Consider the following 27,185-nt stretch of genomic DNA (forward strand, 5'->3'; position numbering starts at 1 on the left):
CACTTCAGCACTTCAGCACTTTAGGCGATTGAAATAATGATAATTGTGTGTGTGTGTGTTGTGTGCAATCGAAAGTGGTTTCCGGAAAATGAACAAGTGAACTAAAACAAAAGCGCTGCTCAGTTTAATTTGTGTTCTCATATGCGTGACTCTGAAGTCCCCATGGCGCCACCAACAATAGATTTCTGATCTCCACAGGACGCCATTTCCACCGTCACCATCTGCACACATTCACTTTCAAAGCTCGGTCCACCCTGCAAGGGTTCGCGCAGCGTGGTTTCGGCAGAGCACGGCAGAGTCCCCTGTACAAAGCTTGCACAAAGAGAGCCAAAATCTATCGCGATTAGCATTGTGCCGGTTCGGAAATCTAAATCGATATAGTCGACCGCAGATACCACGGCGATCGCGGAGTCCTCCGCAACTCATCCGCTGCGCCCGGGAACGCAGTCATGTTCACGCTGCAACCAACTCCGGCGGCCATAGGCACCGTAGTGCCCCCTTGGTCAGCGGGAAGCTTAATAGAGCGTCTACCGTCCTTGGAGGACATGGCTCACAAGGGTAAGCGTCCACTTTCGCTCGTCTTTGCAAGATCTGTATGTATAGTTCGAGCTTTGCGAAAGATTTCAATAGCTCCCACCCGACGATTAAGTGGCGCTACAAGAAGGAATATTATTTTTTGAACAAAACTATCATGTTCGAAAGATGGTAATTTTTAGGAAATTGAAACATTCTGCTAAAGATAAACTTATTTTATTGTGATGCGCATTGATTACCAGATAGCTTTATTTTCAAAAAGGGTTCGCGATATTTGGTTTTGACTACCGAGATCATATTTGTCCAATAATTAAGTGTACTCGTTAATAGCTTGAGGTAAATGTACGATTTGATAGGGATACATAAATCTATGTTTTTAATTGTTCGACTTCCCAGCTCCAGATTAAAAGGCTAAAATTTCAAACCTGAAGCCGATTGCATTGCTTTGGTCAATTACGGTCAGAAAAGCCATTTAAGTTGGTCTTTTAAAGACATGTCTCATTTCCGATCATATCAATTTACCTTATTTTTTTTCAAACTGAACGTGTTATGATTTGCAACACTTTTCTTAAGTCGGTAATTCTGCGCAACTACTTTTCTTTAAATTATTTATTCAGCACACTGCAACAAAGTATTTCAGCATCCTATAAAATTACATTTCCATGCTGCTTGCCAAACGAGGAAACTTTAAATAGGCGTATTTGTCCTTTTTCGTCATAAATTTTGATTTTTAAAATGTTGTTTGTTGAATTTCGTCACGATTTTCCATTCAACATTTTATATATGCCTCTCACTGCTTTGCAAACTTTTGACATTGCAATGGATTAATATTTCAGAAGTAATTTTTGAAATTTATTAACATTGGAAGACTATATTATATATCTGCCATATAAACGATCGATTATTTCAGCAGAAAATCATTATTGCCTCACTGATTCTAAGCATATATAATTACAAATCAAAATATAGTTGTGGTAAGGATTACTTCATTTTTGCAACAGCTGCAAATTATATTAACGATATTGATTTAAATAAACCTTTCGTTCAAAAGTATGTAATGGATGTGTTTTCGACCCCATAAAGTAAACATAGTTTGGTTCAGGTTCAAACGTAGAGTCGATCTTTTTGTCCGTCCATCCGTATAAACGCTGAGAATCAAAACTATTAAAGCTAGTGATTTGGAATATGACGTGCAAATAACAGATATATAACAGAAAATTTCGATAAAAAGAAGGACTATTTTCTAGAGGCGTTTTGACTTTGATATTCGTTACCTGAGTAACGAGAATCTAATAGTCATTTAATATTATTCAATAAATGATTTTAGTAAATGATAGACTGCAAAATGAAGTTTTGTTTCAGGAGACATTTCCGACCCCAAAAATTATATATATTCTTGATCAGCATCACTCGGAAAGTCGATCTGTCCTTCTGCCCGTCTGTCCATCCGTTTGTCAGCATAAAACAATCCCAAAAGTTGTTTTTCTATCTAGTATATAAGTCGGATCGGGAGACTATATAAAATAGCTGCCTTAGGAACAATCGCGAAATGCAAAATACTTATAACTTTGCAGATAGCTTTAACACTGAGTGAGTAGTTTGCGTAGAAACTGACTAATTTTATTTTAACAAACTACGTTATAGGAGCTTAGCTAAAAAGAAAGGAAGCAAACTTCGGCAAGACGAAACGCATAAAGCCTTGCAGCTGCTCCAAAAATAAATATTTTTAAAACAACAGTATTCTGATTTTTATGCTTTTATGATATCGTTGCCAAATTTTTATAAAATTTAAAATATTCAAATCTATTGCAAACAGCGAAGTTATAATTTGGTAAAACAATCGATAGCACTATCGATACTATCGATACGATCGGTTTAGAAAAATAAATGTTATTTATGGTACTTAAAGAATATTAGTAGTATATTACGGTATATTGCTAGGAACTAGAATTTTCAACTTCCAGGACACACAGCATTTTCGAAAAGTTCGAGGAGTATCAAAGTAGGCTAAGAATTTTAAAATAAAGCGAAGCGTTATATGAGAATACCGTTTTAAAGTTTATGTAAATATGAATTCGTGATAATTTACTTTGTTAATCAGCGAATTTTAAATTGTTTTTATTGATATTTCGTTCAATTTTGTTAAAAGGCAAAACAATTTTCGATACTATCGATAGTATCGATAGTGGTCACCATCGGTATCCAAAACTATCGGTAGTGCGCACTATCGATGTCCTACAAACCCTATAAAAGCGTTATTGTATTCGTTGAAAGTATATAACAGGTAGAAGGAAGCGTTTTTAGGCACAAACAATTTTCGAGCTTTAATTTTAAAAGTAATTGGCAATTTATGTTTTCTGTTGCAAGTTATAATTTTTTTATTTGTTTTTTTTCTATTATTCTATTTTTTTTCTATTAAAAAACAAAACCCGTAGTTCTGAAATATTTGACTATTACTTTAGCTTGAAGAATATTTAAAAAAATATATAAGTAGCGAAGTTGTAATGTGTTCTTAAAGTGTTCATTACTATGTTTTTTTAAAAGATATTTGCTTATGTCTTGCTCACTTTTTTGCATAGTACACTACTTCATGTAATTTTGTTAAATTTAATAACATTTTTAAAATTTGACTTTTAAAAAGTTAAATATTTTCGTAGCCAAATTGGTGGTGCATACGGAAGACAGCCCTGAACTGGGAAAAGTTGCCGTATTGTTGATAAATAACTTTCGAAGTCGCCATGTTCTGTATAACAAAAGTTGAGGAATCTCAAGGGCTATATTAAAAAGTCAAAAAGAAATTGTAAGGCAAAGTTTTTGTTATAATTTCAAAACATTTGTTTTTGAACCAACTATGTTATGGCAGCATGATTAGCATTGCACAACACCTTTTTAACGACATATAGCACTTGTCTGTAGCTTTACTAGATGCCATGGGTGTAAAAAATTTAGTTTTTCGAGCTGATTTGAAACAACCGGCCCAACACATCAAAAATTATTCGAGGTTCCAAACATTTTTTGAAAACGATAAACAGAGGCTCAAAATTTAGCATTTGGAAATATAAGAAAAAGGTATTTTTGAATAACTTTTAAACGTGTCTTTCGACGTCTCTAGGCTTAAAAAGCATCAGATAAGTTAAGGGGTTCAATGACTTTCTTAAAATTGGAGATAAAATAGTTGTAGATAAACCCAAAAATGTTTGCTTTAATGCTATAAAAAATCTAACTAAGTATAGTAATAAATACTGTTTAAACCCAAATTTTAACACGCAGAGGACTGTAGATTCCAAGAGAAATTGTTGATTCCGTTGAAGATATATTTTTTAGAGATGCTTTAAAATTTTAACTTTGACGTCTGGTAACTTATTTTTCTTATTGTTAAGAGTGTTTATCAGCTAAAAAAACATGTAGCTATCTCTTATTATAAGAGCTACACAATCAAAAATGTCGTGAAACATTAAATTTTCGTGTTCTTAGGTATACCGCGGAACCCTTAGCTGAGAACACATAAGTTTGTAAGGGACTTTTACTCAAGAGCACCCATTTACTTAAAAAAAAAGTTTAAATTTGTGTTCGTGTGTTGTTTTCAAACTGTCTGGATAAATTTTTCCCAACAGTCTTCTTTCTAACGTATCGGACGGCAATACAATATACCTGTAAAATGAGAAATGGGATGATAAAAATAAATAAGATCGTTGTTTATAAATTAATACGCATAGATATAGTCGCTTAAAACGGTTAGAAAAATACATTAAAAATGTAACAAAATTGAAGATTTCCCGTTGCCGTTTTAATTTTTTTACTTTTCATAGTTATGCCTTTCAGTTGTAGTGTAAAAGGTTATGTTATATTTGTTTCAAATTGTGGAACAGTTAGAAAGACACGTTCCCAAAACCTATAAAGTATATATATTTATGTTCTTGATCAGGATCAATAGCTATTTCCGTCTGTCTGTCCGTCCTTAACTCCGTTTGAACGTCGAGAACTCGGAAACTATAAAGGCAATAGATTTGGTAGACTTGGTAGTTCTTACGCAGCGCAAGTTTATTTTTCTGTTGGTATCTAGTAATTGCGGAACTCGACTATAGTGTCTGTCGAGGTAGGACAATCACCAAAATGGATTGGCTTTGTTATTAAATTATGTGATGTGTAGGTATATTTTCTATAAATATATTCTAACAATGCCGCGACAAAAAGTCTATGCCTATACTGAAAATTTTATGCAGAAAGCCTTGAATCTAAGCTGTCCAAAGTTTGAACTGACAGATTAAGAACATTTAAACATTTAAGTGCTTTACACCTAAACCTGTAAAATCCTCATAAAGGATATAACGAGATGTAACAAGTGGATAGACGCCCTTTGGACTCTCAAATAAATTGTTGGATATACATAGTTCTGCGATTTTATTTGGTTTTAGGGCTAGAGTCATTTTAAGTCCACAGTATAGAGTTTGTTAAACAATTAACGACGTTTCCATAAATATATCCGTAATGCTTAGTAAAGTATTCAGGCATTTCTGAAGTCCTTATAAGTCTATGCTACTAACAAAATACAAAATACAAATACAAGAAAAACTACGCTGAAAGTGACTACTTGATACAAATCTTACCCCTTTGCTCTGCTCTTTTCTTATAGACAATGTGATTGCAATGAGAAATTTACCCTGTTTGGGTACCGCTGGTGGTAGCGGACTAGGCGGTATTGCCGGAAAGCCTTCCCCTACAATGGAAGCCGTGGAAGCCGGCCCAGCGTCACAGCCACATTCGACATCGTCGTACTTCGCCACGACCTACTACCATTTGACTGATGATGAATGTACGTCTTACAGAGTAAAGCCAAAGCAAAGCCACCCTTTTCACTTACCCCGTTTTCAGATAGCCCCTCCGTCTCCCCATCACAGCCAATTCCGAAACGATTTCCCCACTATCTATCCACCAACCTACACCGAAGTAGTTAGAGCCAGCGTTCGTTTTTTGCCAAACTTGCACATTACACTTTGACCCACTGGTAAAACGAAAATGATTTAAAAGATGTATTTTGTTTAGTTGCGTTGTCGAAATATTTTGCATTCAAATCCGTAGGATACTTCCACTTAGGAACATAGCTTTTACATGGTCTACATGCAATGCTCGTAGGTCGAGGATCTCGGGAACTATTCAATTCAGAGCTATCAGCCAGGCATATTTATGAATCAATTAAATGTACATATAAAAGATACGTCAATATACCAAGATTTATTTGTAATTATTGATTTAGAGAGCTATGCCTCAATTGTAGTCAATGTCATAAAAACTTTAGTGTTGTTACATGAGTGTTAAACTATTGGTTTTGAGACGTACACTACAGCTTAAGACTCAATAAACTAAAAATTATATTTAGTATTGAATTAATACTCATTTTTTAATACTTTCGGTATTTTCGTTATTTTCGAGATGCACTTATTTACTTTCAAATCACGCTATACACAATTTCAGCTATGCAAAATTTGATGACCTTTTTTTCCCCCAGACAGATTTGAACATATATACTTTATTGAGGAGTAAATGTGATTTTCTTTTGATTTCAGCCAACCTTAAGTTTAAAGAGTACCAGAAACAAACATACAATTGCCTTGAACATGCTAGTTTTTCACAGCCGAAAACGATTTGTCGTGTCAGGACTCAAAAGATCTGCTGCCACGAACCCAAAAAATAGAGACATTTCATAACTGTTGTCCCTTGCCAAATATGTGTCATGAAAATTCGTTATTGGCGTTAAAACAGCTCAATGCCTGGGTAAACCCAAAGCATACGGCTCAATGGGATCAGCAGGGCATTGTTCAGTGGCTGACTCGAAATCTCGCACATGCTGCCAATTATAGTCGCACAATGGGAAGAGCTGATCATCGGGGACAATCGCAATCGGCATAGACTTTCAAGACGGCGATGAGCCGAACAATATTTCACGATTTGCGGAGTAGGTTATAGGCATCGGCATCGGCATCGGCATCCCTCAAATCCCATTTCCAATCACATACTCATCCCCACACAGTCGAGCTGTTAAGTACTCTCTGCCAGGTCAATCTATTGTTGTGCTCGTGAATCAACACAATAATTTTCCACCTTTAATGATCTTGAAGTGTGTGTTCGTTGTTCACTGTCGTTGTTCACTGTTCGTTGTTGACGACCGTTTCGTGTCATGTCGTTACAAATGGAAACAATTATTGGCACTGAAAGCCGAAGTCGAGTAAATACAAACACACACAATGCACTCTAAAATGCCAAATGAGCCTCTTTAGCGGCTGCCGGGAACCAGCATTCTACCCAGTATCCAGTACCCAGTACCCAGTACCCAGTCTTTGTTGACCCACCCCGTTTTAGAGACGAGGGAAAGTCTGTCCTGCCCCTGAATGGACGGACCAGTCCCTTAGAGGGTCCAGCTCCAGTACCCTATGGCTAAGCCATTGTTTTGCTCGCCGACAGATTTGTGCTGCAATTACATTATTAATCCCACCGGCAAGATGTTTTTGGGAAATTGTGTGCCCGTGCCCGTAACATTGGCAAATCGAATTTTCGACATGCAATTCCATTTCGAAGTGCCTGCAAATGCTAAACAGTTGCCTCCCGGGATGGATCTGTATTTGGATATTTGGATATTTGGATATTTGGATATCTGGGTAGCTCGACTTGACTGTCTGACAAATGTAATGTGGCGTTTAGGATGCACTCTATTAATCTAAAGGTTCTCTGAGGAGACATATCAATCTAATTGAAGATAAAAAACGCTCAGCTATCATCAGAGGCATTCCGAAGCGATTCTGAAAACAGAAAAGTCACCCGGATTAGCCCTTTGTCAGGAGCTGAATCTGTTATGCGTGTATCTAGGTATTGCTTTTGCCTCGCTGACTTCTTTACCAATAAAGCAGTAAATTGATACGAAGATTTTGGGATTTTATTTCAATAAGTCCCAATACTCGGAAATTTATATAAAACCCTTCCATTCTCATGCTTGACCTGAACACCGAGAGTGCCCTTTTTATGCCTTTTGGCTTTTTCCCTCTGCTCTTCTTCGTGCTTCAGATAAATACACACAGAAAACGTTTTCTTTTCATTTTAAAGCGGAGAAATTGTATACGATTTTCTGACAAAATGTATTCTTCTTTTAATTCATTATTATTAGTTACTGTTTTAAAGTTGGGTCTTAAATGGTAAACCTTTTATTTTGAAATTGCAAGTCTTAAATATAAATATATAAATCAAGCAACAAAAAACAAGTTAAAAATATCTATTGAATGGTGGTGGTTTTGAGTGTAGCATGGTCGCAACATGTTTGTGACAATTTTGCAAATACCAAATTGTTCAGACTAAACAAGGCCCAATTTGGCCGGCGTACTCAAATTGAGATGCTTAGTCCCGGCTTAAAGACGCAGAAAAAGTTATCAAATGGGGTTCGTCCCTTCAACATGTCCATCTCGAATCTCGAATTGGGTCGCCGAATGTATGAATGCATGAATGCATGAATGTATTTTGACGTCTTTAAAAGCGTGACAAACCGAATTATCCGCCTCATTGCCGAAAGCTTGTGTGTTTGGAAGTGTACATCGACGGCAGACACAGTCGAGCAGCGATGAGGCCGATAAGTTGTGGCAATAAACCGATAAACCGAGCCTGGGAACTATAACTTCTATGATATAATTCAAAATAGTACAATCGTAAACAGCGTGCGCTTCCTTGCTCTATTCTCATTGTATTTTGCAGGTCACAGTGGAGTAAACCAGTTGGGCGGCGTTTTCGTCGGTGGCAGACCCCTGCCGGACTCAACACGACAGAAAATTGTCGAGCTGGCCCACTCTGGAGCACGGCCATGTGATATTTCTCGAATTCTGCAAGTTTCCAACGGATGTGTGAGCAAAATTCTCGGCAGGTAGGATCACATTTCTCACTATCATAATTTTATTTTTAAGACCACAAAGTTGGCAAATTGTCCTACGGTGCCGCACCGCAATCGAGGATTTATGTTTATTAAAATCGGAAAACGACATCATATATAGCTTCCATAGGAATATAGCTTCTACTGACAATCATCATAGCTACATTGTTTTTAAGCATATTTTGTTTGGTCCAAAAGCATCCACTGAAGCCATAACAATTAAACTCAAAATTAACAAAATGTTGCTCAGACAAATAGTTGGTGTGTTTTCTATTTCAAAGTCCTATATCTTAATGCAACATTAAGGAATGGACTCTAATTTAATCGTTTATCAAAATTTGACTGTGTCTTTAACTTTTTCCTGGAAATGACAAAATTAAAATGTAGTTATTAAAAAAATGAAGAAACCATAAGATCGTCTTAAAGCAATTCCAATTTTTAATTGGAAAAAAAGCGATATATTCGTTTTATAAAATATTTAACTTTTTACAGCTGCTAGTGTATAGAAATCTCACGTTGCAAAAGTTTGTTCACTCCTGTTATCGGGAGCTGTAACTACAAAAAGTTTGTCGAAGCCAGGCAACCGTCCAAAAAAGTTAAAGACCAGATAGTCTTGTCGTTAAAGCAGATTGACCTCCTCAGCATCTGTAACTTATTTGAACCGCAAGCATAGAATATATTGTATTAAACTAGCCCACTCAGCTGCAAACTGCCTTCCCTTCTCCTGATCTGGCTTCTGAATACGGCTGTAATTTAGTCGATCATAAAGAGAAATGCCTCTTAGAGTAAGCTCTACATCAATTTTGTCCATTCTTAGCCTGGCTTAGATAAGTTTCTGGCAGAATACGTTTGCTCCCGTCCTTGGCGTGTTATCAGGATCAACACATCAACATAAGAGTTTAGTTATTTATGGTATTCTGCTTCGTAAGGAGAAAACTGTTTGTTTATGTAGAAGCTTATAAGTAAAAATACCTCAACATGTCCAATTAGGCAACAGAATTTTAAACACCTTCCGCTGCATTTAATGCCTGACAGGGGTTTCAGTCCTGGATCCACTAATTGGCAGTTCCGCTCCACGTGAAAATGGTATATCACATGTTTGCTAGCTAAGCAAACAAAAGCCTTTTAGGAACACTTAAGGGCACCACCATTATCGTCTCATCAGTGGCGATTTTTGCTAAAAACCCAATCTATTGAAATCGAAATTTGTGACACAAATTGAGGCATCCTTTGATGTGTTAGAGAGCTTTTTTCCCTGGAGTCGGAATTTCTCTCACGGCACTCGAGAACCATGAACAAGTCAGGTCCAAACAACTTTTTTTTAGTTTTATTACCGATTTAAAAAAAATGCTTTAAAAATGCTTTTCAAGCATATTTTGTTAAAAAAGACCATTCTTATACTTTTTAAATGACGTTTTCAAATGTGTTTGCTTTCAAAATACATTTGCTATAGTGGTAAATAACGAAAATAAATAAAAAAAAGTTTGATTATCCATATTATCCATATATGAATAGAAGAAAAATGTCGACGACATTTATAGTAAATAGCATTTATTAAATGCTATGGATTAGTGATCAAATGGTTATCTGAACTTTTAACTAATCACTTAAATATAATCTGTATACAAATTACTACTAAATTAATAGCCCCTTTCCACAGAGACGAATCCACCGTCCACCATCTGTTGAAGGTGGCTTTGCGGTTCCAAAAAGTTCCCAGTTTGTCCGAAGTTGATATTTGAGGGACTAAATTTTGCGATAGTTAGCCGATGTCTTACCGGTGCAACCCTGACAAGCCATTGTAATTTTTGAAAAGTGTCAAACTCCGACTTCCGCGGAGAACTTTCACCATCATCATTCCGATAACAGCTGATCTGAACAGCTGCGGCTCCTCAAAGCTTAAACAAAGATGGTTGACCTGTTGACTTTGCTTAGAGGTCCCAGCCCCCATTTCTCTTTCGTCTACGCCCCTGGTTCACAGAAACTACGATGGCCGCCATGTCAATGTGTCAATGCAAATTTTTTCGCGCCCAGACTTTAGGGCTAAGGGTTAAATATCGGCCATAAACGTGCGGTTAGGAAAATTAATTCCACCATCTAGGAATAACAGGGAAGACTGGGCCATAATATTGTGTCAGGCTGCCAGGCCTTTGGTCATTTGTCGCTTTTTGAGGCGACAAAGAAGTAAGCTTATTTTGTATTGTTGAGAAATCAGTTGTTGATGCTTACAATACATTGAATGGATTTTGGACACTTACGTTACCTCGCCCCATGTGTATTTTAACAGGACACGGGCTTATTTAAACTGTGTCAGTAATCTAAACTTATTACCCTTCCCCAGCTCTATATTGTGTAATAAAGATGATTTTGTTTATCTTTTCAATTTCAAGAACTCGAACAAAACAAGAAAGGAAGCAAACTTCGGCAAGCCGAAGCTCATATACCCTTGCAGCTATTTCAAAAATTAAATATTATTGAAAACATTAAAATTATAATTTACTTGCGAATATTCTTAAAGGCATTGAAGCAATGATGATTTGCAGCTCAATGATAAGATAGTTCTTATGACACCTATACCATATCGTTTTCCGATTTTAATAGAATTAAAAGCGTAACTCTGAACAGTCAAATTACTATTATATCAAAAGAATTTGAAAACCAGAAAGCAAGTAAACTTCGGCAAGCCGAAGTTCATATACCCTTGCAGCTGTTTCAAAAACTAAATACTCTTGAAAACATTAAAATTATGATTTACTTGCGTATATGTTTAAAAACATTGAAGCTATAATGATTTGCAGCTTAATTATTCGATAGTTCCTATGGCAGCTATACGATTGTTCCTATGGGAACTATATGCTATAGTCCTCCGATTTTGATGAAATTTAAACCGTAATTCTGAAACATTTAATCATTACTATATCTCAAAGAACTAACAAAAAAATTAAAAAACAAGAAAGAAAGCAAACTTCGGCAAGCCGAAGTTCATATACCCTTGCAGCTATTGCAAGAATTTAACATTTTTGAAAACATTAAAATTATGATTTACTTTCGTATATGTTTTAAAACATTGAAGCTATGATGATTAGCAGCTCAATTATTTGATAGTTACTTTATATATTTTTATTATTTCTATGGGAGCTATATGATATAGACGTCCGATTTTGATAAAATCTAAACCATAATTCTGAAAAATTTAACCATTGCTATATGTCGAAGAACTGAACAAAAAATTAAAAAACAGAAAAGTTATAATTTTTTTCATTTATTTTTCCGATTGTTCCTATGGGAGCTATATGCTATAGTCGTCCGATTTTGATATAATTTAAACCGTAAATCGAAAATATTTAACCATTACTAAATGTCGAAGGACTAAACAAAAAATTAAAAAACAGCAAAGTTATAATTTTTTCATTTATTTTTCCGATTGTTCCTATGGGAGCTATATGCTATAGTCGTCCGATTTTGATGAAATTTAAACCGTAATTCTGAATTATTTAACCATTACAATATGTCGAAGAACTACAAAAAAAAATTAACAAACCACAAAGTTCTAATTTTTTAAATTTATTTTCCGATTGTTCCTATGGGAGTTATAGACTATAGTCGTCCGATCCGGCTCGTTCCGACTTCAGTACAACCTGCAATAAAAAGACAACTTTTGGGAAAGTTTCATGCAGATAGCTTAAAAACTAAGAGACTAGTTTGCGTAGAAGCGGACGGACGGACAGACGGAGGGAGGGAAAGACGGACATTGACTATCCTAGTGATGCTGATCAAGAATATATAGAATATATATAGGGTCGGAAATGTCTCCTTTACTGCGTAGCAAACTTCTGGTTGAAATTATAATAGCCTCTGCAAGGGCATAATGAAAAATTATAACTTTCACATTCACATGTTTAATTGTTAGCGACAAGAGCGATCGATTGACTAAGTGAAAAATCATCTTGGCCTTACTGTTTTTAGACATGTACGCATACGATCTAAATATAGTCGTTTTAGAGAATTTTTAATTTGTCCAATAGTTGCTTCCTTTCCTGTTTGACTTAAATTATTAAATCCGCTGTTTATTTAACAAAATGTACATGCGTGTTGCTCCTCTCTTGTCAGACTTGAACCATGAAACCACATATAAGTACAATATTTAACATGTAATAATGGCTTTATTTCAGGTACTACGAAACTGGAAGCATACGACCTCGTGCCATTGGTGGATCGAAGCCACGTGTGGCAACAGCCGAAGTGGTTAGCAAAATTTCGCAATACAAGCGCGAGTGCCCGAGCATATTTGCGTGGGAAATCAGGGACAGATTACTTCAGGAGAACGTTTGTACCAACGATAATATTCCAAGTGTAAGTGACTCGTACTGCATCTGATATTTTAACTGTGTTTTAAGACGGAGTATTGGAAAAAACATTCATTTGGAAAGGAGCTGCAGATAATATTATTTTTTCATCGCAAAATTGCGTTGTGATTGTCCAAAGTTTTTCTCTCCCGGATAAAAGTGTTCGGCAATCAGCTCCAAATCGATTCGCTTGTGACAACTCTGCGCAGCCATTTTCTTTTCTCAGGCATTAACATTTTCCTTTCGTTCTTTTTTACATTATTTATTAAGTATGCCAAAAAAGCGAGCCAAATGAATTGTGACAGCGATGCTCATGCCGATGGCCGATGTCGTTGTCCTGCCTGCCTTTCTGCCTGCCTTTCTGCCTGCCTTGTCCTTGTCCTTGTGCTTCCCCCATCGACAGTTGTGTGGAAAATGTGCTCGTTCAGACGGAAGGGAAAATCTTTTATGCACATTAAACGACTAAAAGGGAAATCAGTGCTAGAAAAATGTATGAAAAAATACAATATTAAATAAATACGGCCCGCCGCCACCACAAACCGTTAAGCGTTGAAATTCACGCGCCAGTGCGAGGGGGAACTGCCAAATCACGTTTACATCGGCAATCGGATTCGGATTCGGATTCTCATTCGCATTCGGATTCGGATTTGGATTCGGATTCGGATTCGTGTCGTTTTCGGGCCCGAAGTGGGGTGACCATTTCGACGGGACAGTGTGCATCGTCATTTCTGAGGGTCCGACTAAAAGGACACTGTTGGCGAGTGACAACTACTAAATGTTCGGTTCGCGACGGCACTTGTTGTCCCGGAAGAGGGCAAAATGGCCATGAGGAGGTCACCAGACTGCAGCAGAGGCATACGCTGGCTGGTTCGGCAAAAGACGGAGCTCATTTTAAAAAATGAGTTCCAGTGTTGTTCGCATACCCCCTGGAAAGGACATTCTGCCTAATTTTTCCACTCAACTGCACTTTCCCCTGTTGTTCTGCCTCGCTCACTCGCTCATTTATATGTTTGCCCGATTATTCTCCCTCTGCCTCTCCTTTTTTTCTGATTCTGATTCTGATTCTGCTTCCTTTTATTCTCATTTTCTTTCCTTTCTTTTTGAATTTGTTTGAAAAGCGTTGTCAAGCGCAGGCTCGGCATTAATACAATAAGAAACTGAATAAATTGCAGTCCAAAGCAAACAAAAGTGCCATGTTTTTTCGCCTTTCGATGGCAAAAGCCATTGCCGATCGGAGATGTCTTGCCAAAACTAGACTAGCGCACTGGACGAACTTGGGAACTGTTCGAGAAGAAGACCTAAGCAACACACCATCTCCATTTCAGGTATCGTCCATTAACCGCGTCCTGCGAAACCTGGCAGCCCAAAAGGAGCAGCAGAGCACGGCAGCCAGTAGCTCGGCCACATGCACGGGCACGGGCACATCCACATCCACGGGTGGATCCACATCCAGCGCCAAGGTGGCAGCCAGTGGCAGCGGCTCAACCGGACCCAGGACCGCCCACCCACTGACCCTGACCTCCCCCTCCGCCGATCTCATGCAGACTGCCACGCCCCTGAACTCCTCGGAGAGCGGCGGCGCGAGCAACTCCGGCGAGGGCAGCGAGCAGGAGTCGATCTACGAGAAGCTCCGCCTCCTGAACACCCAGCACGCGGCCGGTTCGCTGGACGCCTCGATAGCAGCCCCACTGGTGGGCCAGGCACCCGGCCACTTTGGGTCCCACTCCAGCCACAGTCACAGCCACAGTCACGGTCTCGGTCACGGTCACGGTCACAGTCACGGCCACCCACTCAACCAGCTGGTGCACGGCGGCCAGCAGGTGCTCCAGCAGCAGCAGCAGAGCTGGCCGCCCCGCCACTACTCGCCCGGATCCTGGTACTCCGCCTCCCTGGGCGGCGGGGAGCTGCCCGTCTCGGCGACGCCCAGCATCGCCTCTTCGGCGGCGTATGCGTCGAATCCGCCGCTCGCCCAGCCCCTCAGTCCGCCGAACGACGTCGCCGGCGCAGGTCTGGCCAGCGGCGGCCACCTGAGGAGCTGCCCCGGGACCTCGGAGGACCTTCACTTGAAAAAGGGTGAGTTCTTGATTTGGAGTGCCTACTGTACACGCACCAAGTAGACCCAACCACACAACTTCGGTAAATTCGGAAAAACACAGAGCTTAAATGACGTCTTACAGTGGTGCTCATAGACTTGAGCCACTGCACAGTGGTCGTTTTGTATGAGAGCCGCGGCCATAAGTATGTTACTTCTAGAGGGGTTATCGCTTTGAAACTTGTACCAAAAATGTAGAAAATGTTATAAATACATAGGACAAGAATTGGCCAGATCGTACAACTATATCCTATAGCTTTCATAGGAACAATCGGGGGAAAAAAAAGAAAAAAAAATTATAACTTTCTGATTTTTACACTTTTTGTTTAGTTCTTTAAAATTTAGTAATAGTTTAATATTCCCGGGATTCGGTTTTAATACTATTGAAATCGGAGAACTATATCATATAGCTTTCATTGATACGACACAGAACAGAACGCAAACGTGAAAACTGGCACTCCTAAGGAAATAATAAGCTATTATTTTAAAGAAAAGAATATAAACACAAAAACGGCAACAAACTATGTACAACAAACAGCAGAAGCACGTCTTTTTTAAAAATTGAGGTTAGGTTACCTTTTCGCATAATTTCAAGACGTTCGGCAACTTTCGGCACTTGACTTAACCTTCTTATATTCTTAAAATGCTAAGAATATTACACAAAAAAAATGATTTGTTTGTACCAAAGAATGCCATCACAACTAAAACTCTAAACAAACTCAGAAAAGACAAACCAAGAAAGCTCACAATTATGTACTAAATACAATATTGATTTGCACAAAACACAACACACACTACATAAAGTTTTTGTTGTAAAATGGAAGTTAATACCTTTATTTGTATTATTAGCACTTTCATTGCACTAAAACTTGTTATAAGCTTACATTTTTTAAGGAAAGCTTCCCTTGCACGTTGCTAACGCTGAAATACCCATTGAATATCATGCTCTCTCTTTCGATGCTATTCGTGAAGAGGACAGATAGAGCAAAACAAAAAGATGAATAAATTCAAATAGCTAGACCAATTATATTAGTAATTGGTACATTTAAATTAATTTAAATTTTGACCGACCACTGTGCACTGCCACTACCATAAACTTTTCTTAGTAACTTTTTTGAACACATATATTTCGTCCTGAAATTTTTACATTTTGAAACTCTGTTATTTAAGCAGCTGATCGCAGTAAAAAATGAATTCGGGGAATTCCGGGGTCTCAAAAAATTGACTAAATGTCAAAAACGAGTATTGCGCTCTGCTCATATACTCAAGCCACCTTGAGCTAAAATCATCAAACTTGTGTTTTTTTCGGGAAAGTTGTGCTAGTTGTTTTCTAAACTAATATATTGAATATTAAATACGTTTCCCAAAATAAATTTGACCGCTATGGCTTAAAATAAAAATTCAAAACCGGCCGAAAAAAGCAAATATTACGAAAATAAACATAAGTATTCTATAAATTTGTAAGACCTTACATTTTTTGCGTGGCAAAGTAAGAAGTGCCAGTGCATTTTATAAGAAACATGGAACCTGGGAAAATATTCCACGTGAAAAGCCCAGAAAAACCACTTTAAACGACGCATTGCCCAAAAAAAACCATTGCTGTCCATTATAAATGTTAAAAAGCGGCTTCAATTCGCCAGAGAGCATATTCAACAAGAAAGGAAGGAAACTTTGGCAAGCCGAAGTTCATATACCCTTGCAGCTATTGCAAAAACTAAATATTCTTGAAAACATTAAAATTATGATTTACTTGCGTATATGTTTAAAAACATTAAAACAATGATGATATGCAGTTCAATTATTCGCTAGTTTCTATGGCAGCTATATGATATCGTTTTCCGATTTTAATAAAATTAAAAGCGTAATTCTGAACTTTCAAATTATTAATAAGTCAAAAAGAATTTAAAAAAAATTACAAAATAAAAAAGTTACTTTTAATAAGAAAAATTTGTTTATATATTTTTATTGTTTCCATGGGAGCTATATGATAAAGTCGTCCGATTTTGAAGAAATTTAAACCGAAATTCTGAATTAATTAACCATTACTATACGTCGATTTTATATTTTATATATTTTATATTTTTCCGATTGTTCCTATGGGAGCTATATGCTATAGTCGCCCGATCCGTCTCGTTCCGACTTATATACTACCTGCAATAGAAAGACAACTTTTGGGAAAGTTTTATTCAGATAGCTTTAAAACTGAGAGACTAGTTTGCGTAAAAACGGACGGACAGACGGACGGACAGACGAACGGACAGACGGACGGACAGACGGACGGACAGACGGACATGGCTAGATCGACTCTCCTAGTGATGCTGATCAAGAATATCTATACTATATAGGGTCGGGAATGTTTCCTTCACTGCGTTGCAAACTTCTGACTAAAATAATAATACTTTCTCTAAAAAGACGATCGGCAAGAGTATATAAACTTTTTAGCTTGTAAAAGATAAACTAAGCAAAACTAGGTACTTTAAATTTTAAACCGAAACGGAAAATTGAACGGTTTCAACTAGTTTTTGGTCGAATGTCGATATAGCGTCAAGTATATACGCATTCAATGCGTTGCCTTGGTTCATTTTACTGGTGTTGCATTAAGTTATAAGTGCATTCAGAGCAAGTTCAGACAAAACTTAAAACATCTGAAAGCCGTAGCACCCTAATTTGCGATTGCAAGCGAATTTTCAATTTTCAATCAGAGCAGAGCCCACGACATTGTGTTTCACTCTATGTACGCACGAGCGAGCTTGGCATTTGCAAATTTACGTTCGCTGATATTTTCTTATTTATCAGTTACAAAAGTCTGCAGCTCGAAAAAAAAAGGCTGACGCGTCGTGCGTAAATGCGGCAAGCACGTGACCGAGTGCAATACACTTGGTTTGGATTGCCTCGAACTTCCCAGGTCTTTAAGATTTTGTACATTTCACATTGAGGACGTTTTTCCGCTACATTGTACATTGTATCTGCAATAATTTTGTTACCCTGAACAATCAGTTATATCCGGTTCTCGGGGAGTAAAATGGTGTATTACGTTCATTGATAAGAAGGTAACAGGTAGAAAGAAGCGTTTCCGACCTGAAGTATATAACATTTATGATCAAGACAAGACAAAGCCAATTCGATCTACATATACATACTCGTCTGTTTGTCTGTCCGTCGGTCTTTCCGTCCATATGAACGTCCAGTTATCGGAAACTATAGAAGCCAGGGAATTGGAAATTATCATTCATCGGATGTTTGCTTCAAAACGCCTACTGTTACCCATAGTAGATACTTATTATTGGGGGAGAATCGTAACGTTACGACATTACTTCTATAGGTTTTCGTCTATTTAGCCAATAATGGCATACAAAACGGGAGTTCAAGTTCGATGTTGTCGATGTGGTACGAGCAAATTGACTGAATCAAAGAGGCCGAATTTCGACAACAGGACTGATTCTCGAGTTCGGCTTAACCAGGAACATGTGTGCTAGAACTGTCAGTGGTATCGCGACTCCTCCTCCGGGTCTCCGGGTCTCTGGGTCTCCGGAGTTTCGTCTTTTCCGAGCGAGTATAGCTGTGGGGCAACCACTGCCGTTACCACTGCCGTGGTTGACAGGTTTACCCCTAACCGTGTAGTTTGCTTTAATGCGATTTACAGACTCATTTTACAGGCGATGACACTTCATTAAACGACAAACCATGAGGGTGGCTGTGGTTAGAGATGGGTTCATGGTCAGGATTTGGACGGGTTGGGGTTGTATTGGATTTGTGCGATGCGATGCGATGCGATGCGGTGGCAAAGATGAGGGGGTGCATAAATAGATTACAAAAATACATATTTATAGAGCAGTGTTCAAATCCTCCTCCTGGAGTTTCTACCTTATCAAAGTTTGTGTTTAACGCATTTAAATGTGACACTGTCGCCACTGACACCACTGACACCACTGACACCACCCTCCCTGAGCCCAGGCCCGGCTCCCGGCTCGAACTAGAGCCGTTCCCAGTTTCCAGACCCCGTCGCAGACACCGTCCCGCTGGTCTGCACTCATGTTTTCCTCATTTAACTCATTTTCCCATTTTCTCATCTCTGTTGCTCGGCATCTGACGCCGTCTGTCAATGTAGCGTTGTTGCCGCTGTCAGAACATTGCAACTCGCCGGCCAGTGACATGTGCTTTGCGGAGACGGAGACGGAGGCGGAGACCCAGGACAAGGTCTGTCCCGCGGCTCGCTCTGGGCTATCAGCGTCTATTTGCCTTGTCGCATCCACTAACAGTCAACGTCAGTTACACTCGAACGTGGTATGGCCTGTGTGTGCTGGAACACACCTTGGCCCGAGCTGACCGCGGCTGACACACAAATGATTAGCGTTCTCCTTTGATGAGGCCGCTAGTGCGGATGTAACAGCTGCTCCAATATCTACCCATTCAAATCAATTCCTTATAGAAACAAAACTTGTACACACGGAGTTTAAGAATAGTACAAAAATTCCAACAATTCCGTCGGAGTTATGAATAAACCAAAGCATTGGAATCACGAATTGATCTCCTTCCAATCAGAAGCTTTTAGATAAAGAGTAAGTGCAACATTTTCATAAAAGGGTCAAAAGTGGAGGATAGAAACCCCTGTAACTTCCGTTCCTCTGATCTCAAACAGACAAAAAAGTTATATCGCCCTCAGGGCAAATTACAATTCGACATATAGTTTAGAAAATGTATACCCAGTTGTAAAAAAATGATATTAAAAAAACAGAGCACATAGTTTTAAGCTGAACGCCATCGAGGAGGGTTCAATAAAATTAAAATTATTCAAACTTAAATTAAAATTATTGAAATTGCATAATATTTATAGTTGGTTTCTTAGTACCTTCTCTCCAAATAATCGGTGATGCATACTTCTAGGCAAAGTGCTTTGAACTGATATGAGATGTAATTTCAACCCTTTTCTTTAAGACTTTATAAAAAAAGAGATTCGCTATAGTTTTCGGACAATTTTTTGTTAAAAATAGAGTCAATATCCACTTCACACTGCTGTAACGAAAAATATACATACAGGAAACTAACTAATTCTGAAAGGTTAAAGGTTGACAACTTCCAGTATTTAAAATCTCCTTATGTTGGCTTAACATTTTCTAAAATGCTAGCGCGGCAGTCAATTTGTTTTTTTTTTCCGCCTTATGTAAACAAAAATTGAAAATCGCAAATAAAGATCGGACTTTAATAAGCTAAGCGCAAAAAACATCAATTTTTCTGGTTGCACAAATAAGGTTTGTTAAAAAATTGTTAAAAATGTCTTCAGCGACTGCCTTACGAGCTCTAGACTTAAAAAACATATATAAAAACCCAGGAGTAATTACTTATTTTTTTGCTACTTAAATTAAATAAAAAACAAGAAAGAAGATAACTTCGCAAGCCGAAGCTTGTATACCCTAGCCGCTACTGCAAAAATTAAACATTCATAAAAACACTTGAATTTCAATTATTATTAGTAATTTTCCCCTAATTTCTTCATGTGAATCCACGCATGGCATAACAAAATCGATCTTTACAAATTAATAACCCACTACAGCGTTCATATTTATTTTAAAAATTCACGTTTGCTATTCTTGCTACTCTTTTCTGCAGAACTTGATGGTCATCAGTCCGATGAAACTGGCTCCGGTGAAGGTGAAAACTCCAACGGTGGGGCTTCAAATTTGGGAAACAATGAGGATGATCAAGCTCGGCTAATACTTAAGAGGAAGTTGCAGCGCAATCGAACATCTTTTACTAACGACCAGATTGATAGTTTGGAAAAAGGTAAGAAAATATGGAGAAAGTTTGACAAAACCTGCCAAAAATATGATAATCTTTAGTCGAGAAATACAAAGGTAAATTTTTTTCAAAAAATACAGTCCTTAGTTTCAATAAAGAATGAAATCTTTACTTTGTATACCCTTGCAGATAATTTCAGTCAAAAGTTTGCAACGCAGTGAAGGAGACAACTCCGACCCTATAAAGTATATATATTCCAAATCAATCAAAATACGAAAAAAAAACAAATTAAAAAAAATGTGTAATATTAAAATTTATGAATTTATTTTAAAAATCCTATGGAGTTACGCTTTTAATTTTATTAAAATCCGAAAATACGTTTAGCTGCCATAGGAAATGAGCTGAAAATCACCATAACTTCAATGTCTTTAAACAAATACGCGAATAAATAGAAATTTAGATTTTGTAAAGGATATTTAAACAGCTGCTAGTGTATGTGAACTTCGGCTTGCCGAAGTTTTCCTCCTTTCTTGCCAGTTTTTTTTAAAGCAATTAACTATGCGGGCTAAAATTAAAAATTATAAGCTTAACTATTTGTATCCATTATAAAAATTCGATGGTTAAATTAAGGCTTAAATCCCATTAAGGTAACTTAGTGCTAAATCACTCTGAGTTTATATAGATTCTAAATGATGCGGTAGATCGTTTCATTGTCGAATTGCAGTACAGTAATTTTAAAGTTTCAGACTCTTATGCAGTCAAATTAATGTTCGCTATTAATCAGAATTAATTTTAAAGTTTCTGACTCTTATGCAGTCACATTAATGTTCGCTATTAATCAGAATAATAATAAATAAGAAAGAAAGAGAACTTCGGCCAGCCGAAGTTTATATACCCTTGCAGGTATTGCAAAATGTAAATATTCTTTACAACAACTTTAATCCGATAAGCACTCAGAGAAGCTTTATTCGGTGAAGTTATTGTTTTTTTGATTAAGTTGTTATTTTATTATAATATAATTATATAATTATATATATATATATATATATATATATATATATATATATAATTATAATAAAATTAAAATCACAATTATGAAGTCTATAGCGATTACAATATTTTGAAAATAAAATTGAAAAACGGCAGTGTTATAATCTTTCTCAAATGTTTCGTTGTGGGCAATGTGATTAAGTCGTCCGATCCTGCTCGATCCGGCATATATACATATATACACAAATAAAACTTTCGGGAAAGTTTTATGTAGAAAGCTTTTAAACTAAAACACTAGTTTCCGTAAATGGCTATATATATATGTATATATATATATATATATATATATATATATTATATTATATAATTTTATATTATATCTTATATTATATTATATATTATATTATATATTATATAATATATATATATATATATATATATATATATACTTTATGCATGCGAAAATGTCTCCTTCATAGCGTTGCAAACTTCTAACTGAAATTGATTTAATTTTTTTGGTTTAAGTAAATAATAACCGACACAAAATTTGATATCAGAAATTCTTGGAGTTCAAGGTCTTTATTCTTACCTCGTTAAAACACCTACTTTGTATGACGCGTACTGTTCCTGAGTTTTTTGATTACTAAAGACATTCCTCTTATAAATCTTCCCTCTATCGTTGCCCAAAGTTTCCTGAACATCACCTAAGAACCTGGGCATCGTTTTAAAAGATTACGTTTTTAGCGAAACAAACTTGTGTATAGATATTTTATGCAGGTCGACAATATCCGTACTGTGATCTACCACAAAGTTCAATTTTAGAAGCAAGTACTTTGTAACCAATGTTTGCACTGTATTCTTTCTTATCTCGACTATAGTCAAGAGAAATATCATACATCAATAGGATAAAGTAATGCTCAATTAATATTGGTACTGAGTTCTTAGTTTAGTTTGTAATATCTGTGACATCAACAAGATCTTAACTTCTGGTAAAAAAAAACATGGCTAGTCGTATACACCCGTAGGCCCAACAAGATTTTGTTCAATGGAAAATATCAAACCCTTGGACGCCCGTATCTAAATAAGAGAATTTTTGCTTACGCTAAGTTTGTTGCCTGTCTTGTTAAACATACTCTAAATGCTTCAAAATTCTTAAACATTGCTTCTAGAGTTTGAACGAACACACTATCCTGATGTTTTTGCGCGCGAACGCTTGGCTGGTAAGATAGGCTTACCAGAGGCGAGAATCCAGGTTTGGTTTTCCAACCGCCGAGCAAAGTGGCGCCGTGAGGAAAAGCTGCGCAACCAGCGAAGGACACCAAATTCCATTGGCGCCAGTGGAACCTCCTCCTCGACGTCAGCAACTGCTTCCTTGACAGATAGCCCCAACAGCATGAGCGCTTGTTCCTCCCTGCTGTCCGGATCGACGGCCAATCCCTCAGTCAGTAAGTACCATCCTGTTTTCCGTACTGTTTCAGAAGGCAACACTACGCCAGCCACCAATGAAATAAAAAATAAAATAAACTATATTTTATTACAATATATATGTATAGTATCAAATTAAAGTAAAGACATCCCTAGTAAAACGCGTTAAAATCCTTTTGGTTGAACTACTTTAACCGAATACCGTATTCAAAAAAGGGTGGTGGCGTTCGTCACGTTTTTTTTAGGCAAGATAGCAAAACCGCTGAAGCTTGGGTCCAATATCTGTAGTTTATCGGCCCTGTTCGAATTTTCACTTTCGAAAGATTTGCACGGAATAAAATTTTATCTTCATTTTTGTTAGCTTTCGAGAAAACTTACGGAAACTTTCCGCCACGCATTTGGCTGACGGATTCAGACCCGCAAACATCGGAATTAGTTGTTTTTAAATAAAAAGTGATAAGTTAAAGTGCAAAAAAAAATTTCAACTTATTCCTTGATGTCTTAAGAACATCGTTGCTTTCATGCCTATTTTTTTGTTTTATCTCCAGTTCTGCTTAACCGATTTATTTCCCGAGAAATGGATCATTTTCAACTTTCCCATACATTTCATAAGGATAGGTATCCGAATATAGATGCTAGAGCTCAACAAAGTTTTAATAAATTGAAGAAACTGAAGTTCCGAGACCACAATTAATTCTTAAAAAATACATATTCCAATACAATAATCTTGAAGATGGAACATTCACGAATCTAACAAGTTATTGACCTCAACATTCAGCCGGTAATTCTAGTCCATCTGCACCGAAAAATCAAGGCTTGAACTCTGGAGGATTTCATAGATTTAAATTTGTAAGCCAATGAAAGCGGCTGACTAAAGTTACAAAAATTTCAAAATGCTTCTTCGATTTTATGCATTAAACTAGGATACCATTAATGCCACTAGCTGAGGGGTCCAGAGGGAGCCCAGCCCTAAAATGAAGCGATAATAAGAACAAAAATTCTTTAAAATTAACTAAGATTAAATCCTTTTCATACCATATATAAACGGGAAAAAAGTACCGAGTCCCAAGAAAATACTGGCCTCCATCTCTTCATAATGCTGAAGGCTAGAATCCAACCGATTCTGAGAAGTTTATTACCCTTTAATTATTCTTGAAAAAACTTAAATTCGGATTTATATGCGTATATGTTTAAAAACATTAAAGCTATGATGACTTTCAGCTCAATTATTCGATCCTTCCTTTGCCGATTTGAATTAAATTAAAATCGTAAATCTTAACTATCAAATTATTACTATTTCGCAAGGAATTTATTAAAAAATTTAAAAAATAGAAAAGTTTAGTTTTTTGTTAAATTTATTTATTTTAATATCGGAGCTATTTGATATAGTCGTCCATTTTTAATGAAATTCAAACCGTAATTCTAAAATACCTAACCACTACTATATTTTGGATTAAACTGAGAGACTAGTTTGCGTAGAAACGGACGGACGGACAGACGGACATGGCTAGATCGACTCTCCTAGTGATACTGATCAAGAATATATATACTTTATAGGGTCGGAGAGGCGTTGCAAACTGAAATTACTCTCTGCAGGGTACAAAACGCTATCATATTGGGTTTGACTATAATTATAAAATGTATTTCTGTTTTGGTTACCTTTCAGATACTATTAATGGCTTATCCTCGCCAAACACATTGTCCACCAGTGCTGGTGCCCCAGCGGTTGGTGCTGCCATTGAGAGTACCGGCAGCCCAACGCCAACCCAGCACATTAGATCCGGGTGCTCCTCTGACTTGGACGCCGGACGACACAGTGAAGACTGCAGAAGACCCTGCTCCTCTTGTCCCCTGGGGGTTCCCAGTCACCAAAGCACGCACCACCACCAGAGCAATGGCCACACCCAAGCCCATGCTCATGCACTTGTTCCTGCTATTTCACCGCGACTTAACTTTAATGGCGGCGGCTTCGGTGCGATGTACTCGAACATGCACCACACGGCCTTGTCGATGAGCGATACTTATGGGTAAGCATATTTGTTCCCTGGAACTTACCGAACCAGACAGTTACACAATTAGATTCTGAAACCCTGCGATTGAATTTAAAATTTACACATTTCTCTACTAATGTTGGCCAATGGTATGGAATATTCCCACAAATATGATGGTTTCTCCGCGCTAGTTGTAAAAAAAATAGTGTATCGCAACAACGAGTAGCGCCATTTTGCCAATCTTTTTCTAGATAATGTAATCTAACCGCAGTCTGTGTTAATATGCTTTTTGTCCCAGATGCTTGAACGTATATAACCGACATTTAGCAAAAAACGGTCAGCCAAGTGTTTGGCTCAACAGAAAAAACGAATCGGTCTTTCAATACCAACAGCTCACAGGAATAAGTGTCTGCAAAAAGTGTTTTTCTTGGTGCGTTCGAAAAAGAAAAACAAAGAGGCTTGATCAAGACTTTATGTAGAAGTCACTAGAAAAGAAGGTCAAGCCATGTTCGACTTTCCGTCCGTCCGTCCGCTTCTATGCAAAATTGTCTCTCGGTTTTAAAGCTATCTGCATAAAACTTTCCCAAAAGTTGTCTTTCTATTGCAGGTAATATATAAGTCGGAACGAGACGGATCGGACGACTATATAACTCCCATAGGAACAATATATGTATATAGTTTACAGGGTCAGAAATGTCATCTGAGTTACAAACTTCTGAGTGCATTTATAATACTCCCTGCAAGGGTATAAACCTTTATCTGTTATGTAACCTTGTGACAATTTAAAGTAAATCTATCCTTTTTAGTTCATATTTTTAAAAGTTGAAAAATGTAATACCCTTTTAAATGCTGACAATCTATAGACAAACTCTTTCTTTCAGAACGGTTACGCCCATTCCGAGCTTCAACCACTCATCCGTGGGTTCCCTGGCTCCGCCCTCACCCATATCGCAACAGGGCGACCTCACGCCTCCCTCTCTATACCCGTGCCACATGACCCTACGACCTCCGCCCATCGCTCCACCCCACCACCACATCGTGGCGAGTGACGGAGGAAGTCCTGCGGGAGGAGGCATAGGAAATGCGCAGTCGGTGAACCTGGGAGCGAGCTGCAGTGGGTCGGGATACGAGGTGCTCTCCGCCTACGCGCTGCCACCGCCGCCGCTGCCGTCGAGCAGTGCGCCCGCATCAAACTTCGCCGCTTCCGCCAGCAGCAGCGGCCACAATAGCATGCCCCAGGAGCCATGCCCCTCGCCCTGCAGCTCCAACTCGAACCACTTGGGAGTGGGCCACGGGTCCGTGTTTGCGACTGACCCGATCTCGCCGGCCGTCTCTTCATATGCACACATGAGCTACAACTATGCGACGGCCGCCAACAATGGGACGCCCTCCGCCGCCGGCGGATCCGCGGCGCACGTGGCTCCAGGAAAACAGCAGTTCTTCGCCTCGTGCTTCTATTCACCTTGGGTCTAGGAACGTAACGTGAGCCAGCAGGAGGAAACTTCATTACGGACTATTTACATAAGTGTAATTCGCCCTCTATCCAAAGGAGGTCATAATAAATCGAATTTACATATCTCTTACAAAATAATAGAGGTTGTAGAAAAATGCATATTTATGTGTAAATTATATAGTTCCGCCCATTAAATCCAATCTATAGTGTAGAATAATTGGTGTAAATTAAATGATTTAATTTTGACAAATGATGTTTCACTCTTATACCCTCTTCCCACGCAGTCACAGTCCACCAGTGGGAATCAGCTGGGATTTTTGGCAAATGTGAAACTCCGATTCTCACAAAGCACATCCACCATCCGATAGCAGCTGTGGCACATCAATTGCATTCTGCGAGACAGCAGCTTTGGTGTTTTATATTAATTTGAAGCGGACATTTTAGGAAAACGATATAACGGAAAACAACAAGGAGTTTGTTCAAAGAGCGCTTTCGAATACATTTTGCTTCGGAACCTTACATTTTTCAATTTTTTTCTGTCACCATAGCATACGTTTTCGTAGGGAATGCTCAAAGTTTCAATGCGAAGAGGAAGAGCTTAGAGTTGCACCGAAAATACATCGCATGAATAAGCCCGTCAAAATCCCAAATTGAGAAATTTTCGGAATGGCAAAAGCTTATGGACCATCCGTTCGACGGCTGGTGAATGGAC

The 27,185-nt window shown here is 37.9% G+C and overlaps 1 protein-coding gene across 4 annotated transcripts; it reads left to right on the forward strand.

Annotated features, from left to right (window-relative positions):
- Positions 1 to 352: 352 nt before the first annotated feature.
- Positions 353 to 26,685, forward strand: LOC108145319 (paired box protein Pax-6). 4 transcript variants are annotated; one of them, XM_041708641.1, is made up of 9 exons: positions 353 to 558; positions 5,168 to 5,347; positions 8,269 to 8,434; positions 12,613 to 12,793; positions 14,112 to 14,859; positions 20,486 to 20,659; positions 22,774 to 23,049; positions 24,696 to 25,056; positions 25,884 to 26,685. In XM_041708641.1, the coding sequence occupies exons 1-9, from the start codon at positions 450 to 452 to the stop codon at positions 26,491 to 26,493; spliced, it is 2,805 nt and encodes a 934-aa protein (XP_041564575.1). In that variant the 5' UTR covers positions 353 to 449; the 3' UTR covers positions 26,494 to 26,685. The 4 variants fall into 4 exon arrangements, with proteins under 4 accessions (XP_041564575.1, XP_017126179.1, XP_041564576.1 ...); XM_017270690.2 differs by having other exon boundaries at positions 25,902 to 26,685; XM_041708642.1 differs by lacking the exon at positions 5,168 to 5,347.
- Positions 26,686 to 27,185: the final 500 nt, after the last annotated feature.

This window comes from Drosophila elegans, unplaced genomic scaffold, assembly GCF_018152505.1.
Source record: "Drosophila elegans isolate 14027-0461.03 unplaced genomic scaffold, ASM1815250v1 contig_349, whole genome shotgun sequence".
NCBI classification, from domain to species: Eukaryota; Metazoa; Arthropoda; class Insecta; order Diptera; family Drosophilidae; genus Drosophila; species Drosophila elegans.

Excerpts from the sequence above, each read along its gene's own strand:
- LOC108145319 (XM_041708641.1), top strand. The coding sequence starts at position 450 with ATGTTCACGCTGCAACCAACTCCGGCGGCCATAGGCACCGTAGTGCCC. Across the intron at positions 5,348-8,268 it reads CCATTTGACTGATGATGAAT|GTCACAGTGGAGTAAACCAG; the intron begins GTACGTCTTACA and ends TGTATTTTGCAG. Across the intron at positions 8,435-12,612 it reads GTGAGCAAAATTCTCGGCAG|GTACTACGAAACTGGAAGCA; the intron begins GTAGGATCACAT and ends GCTTTATTTCAG.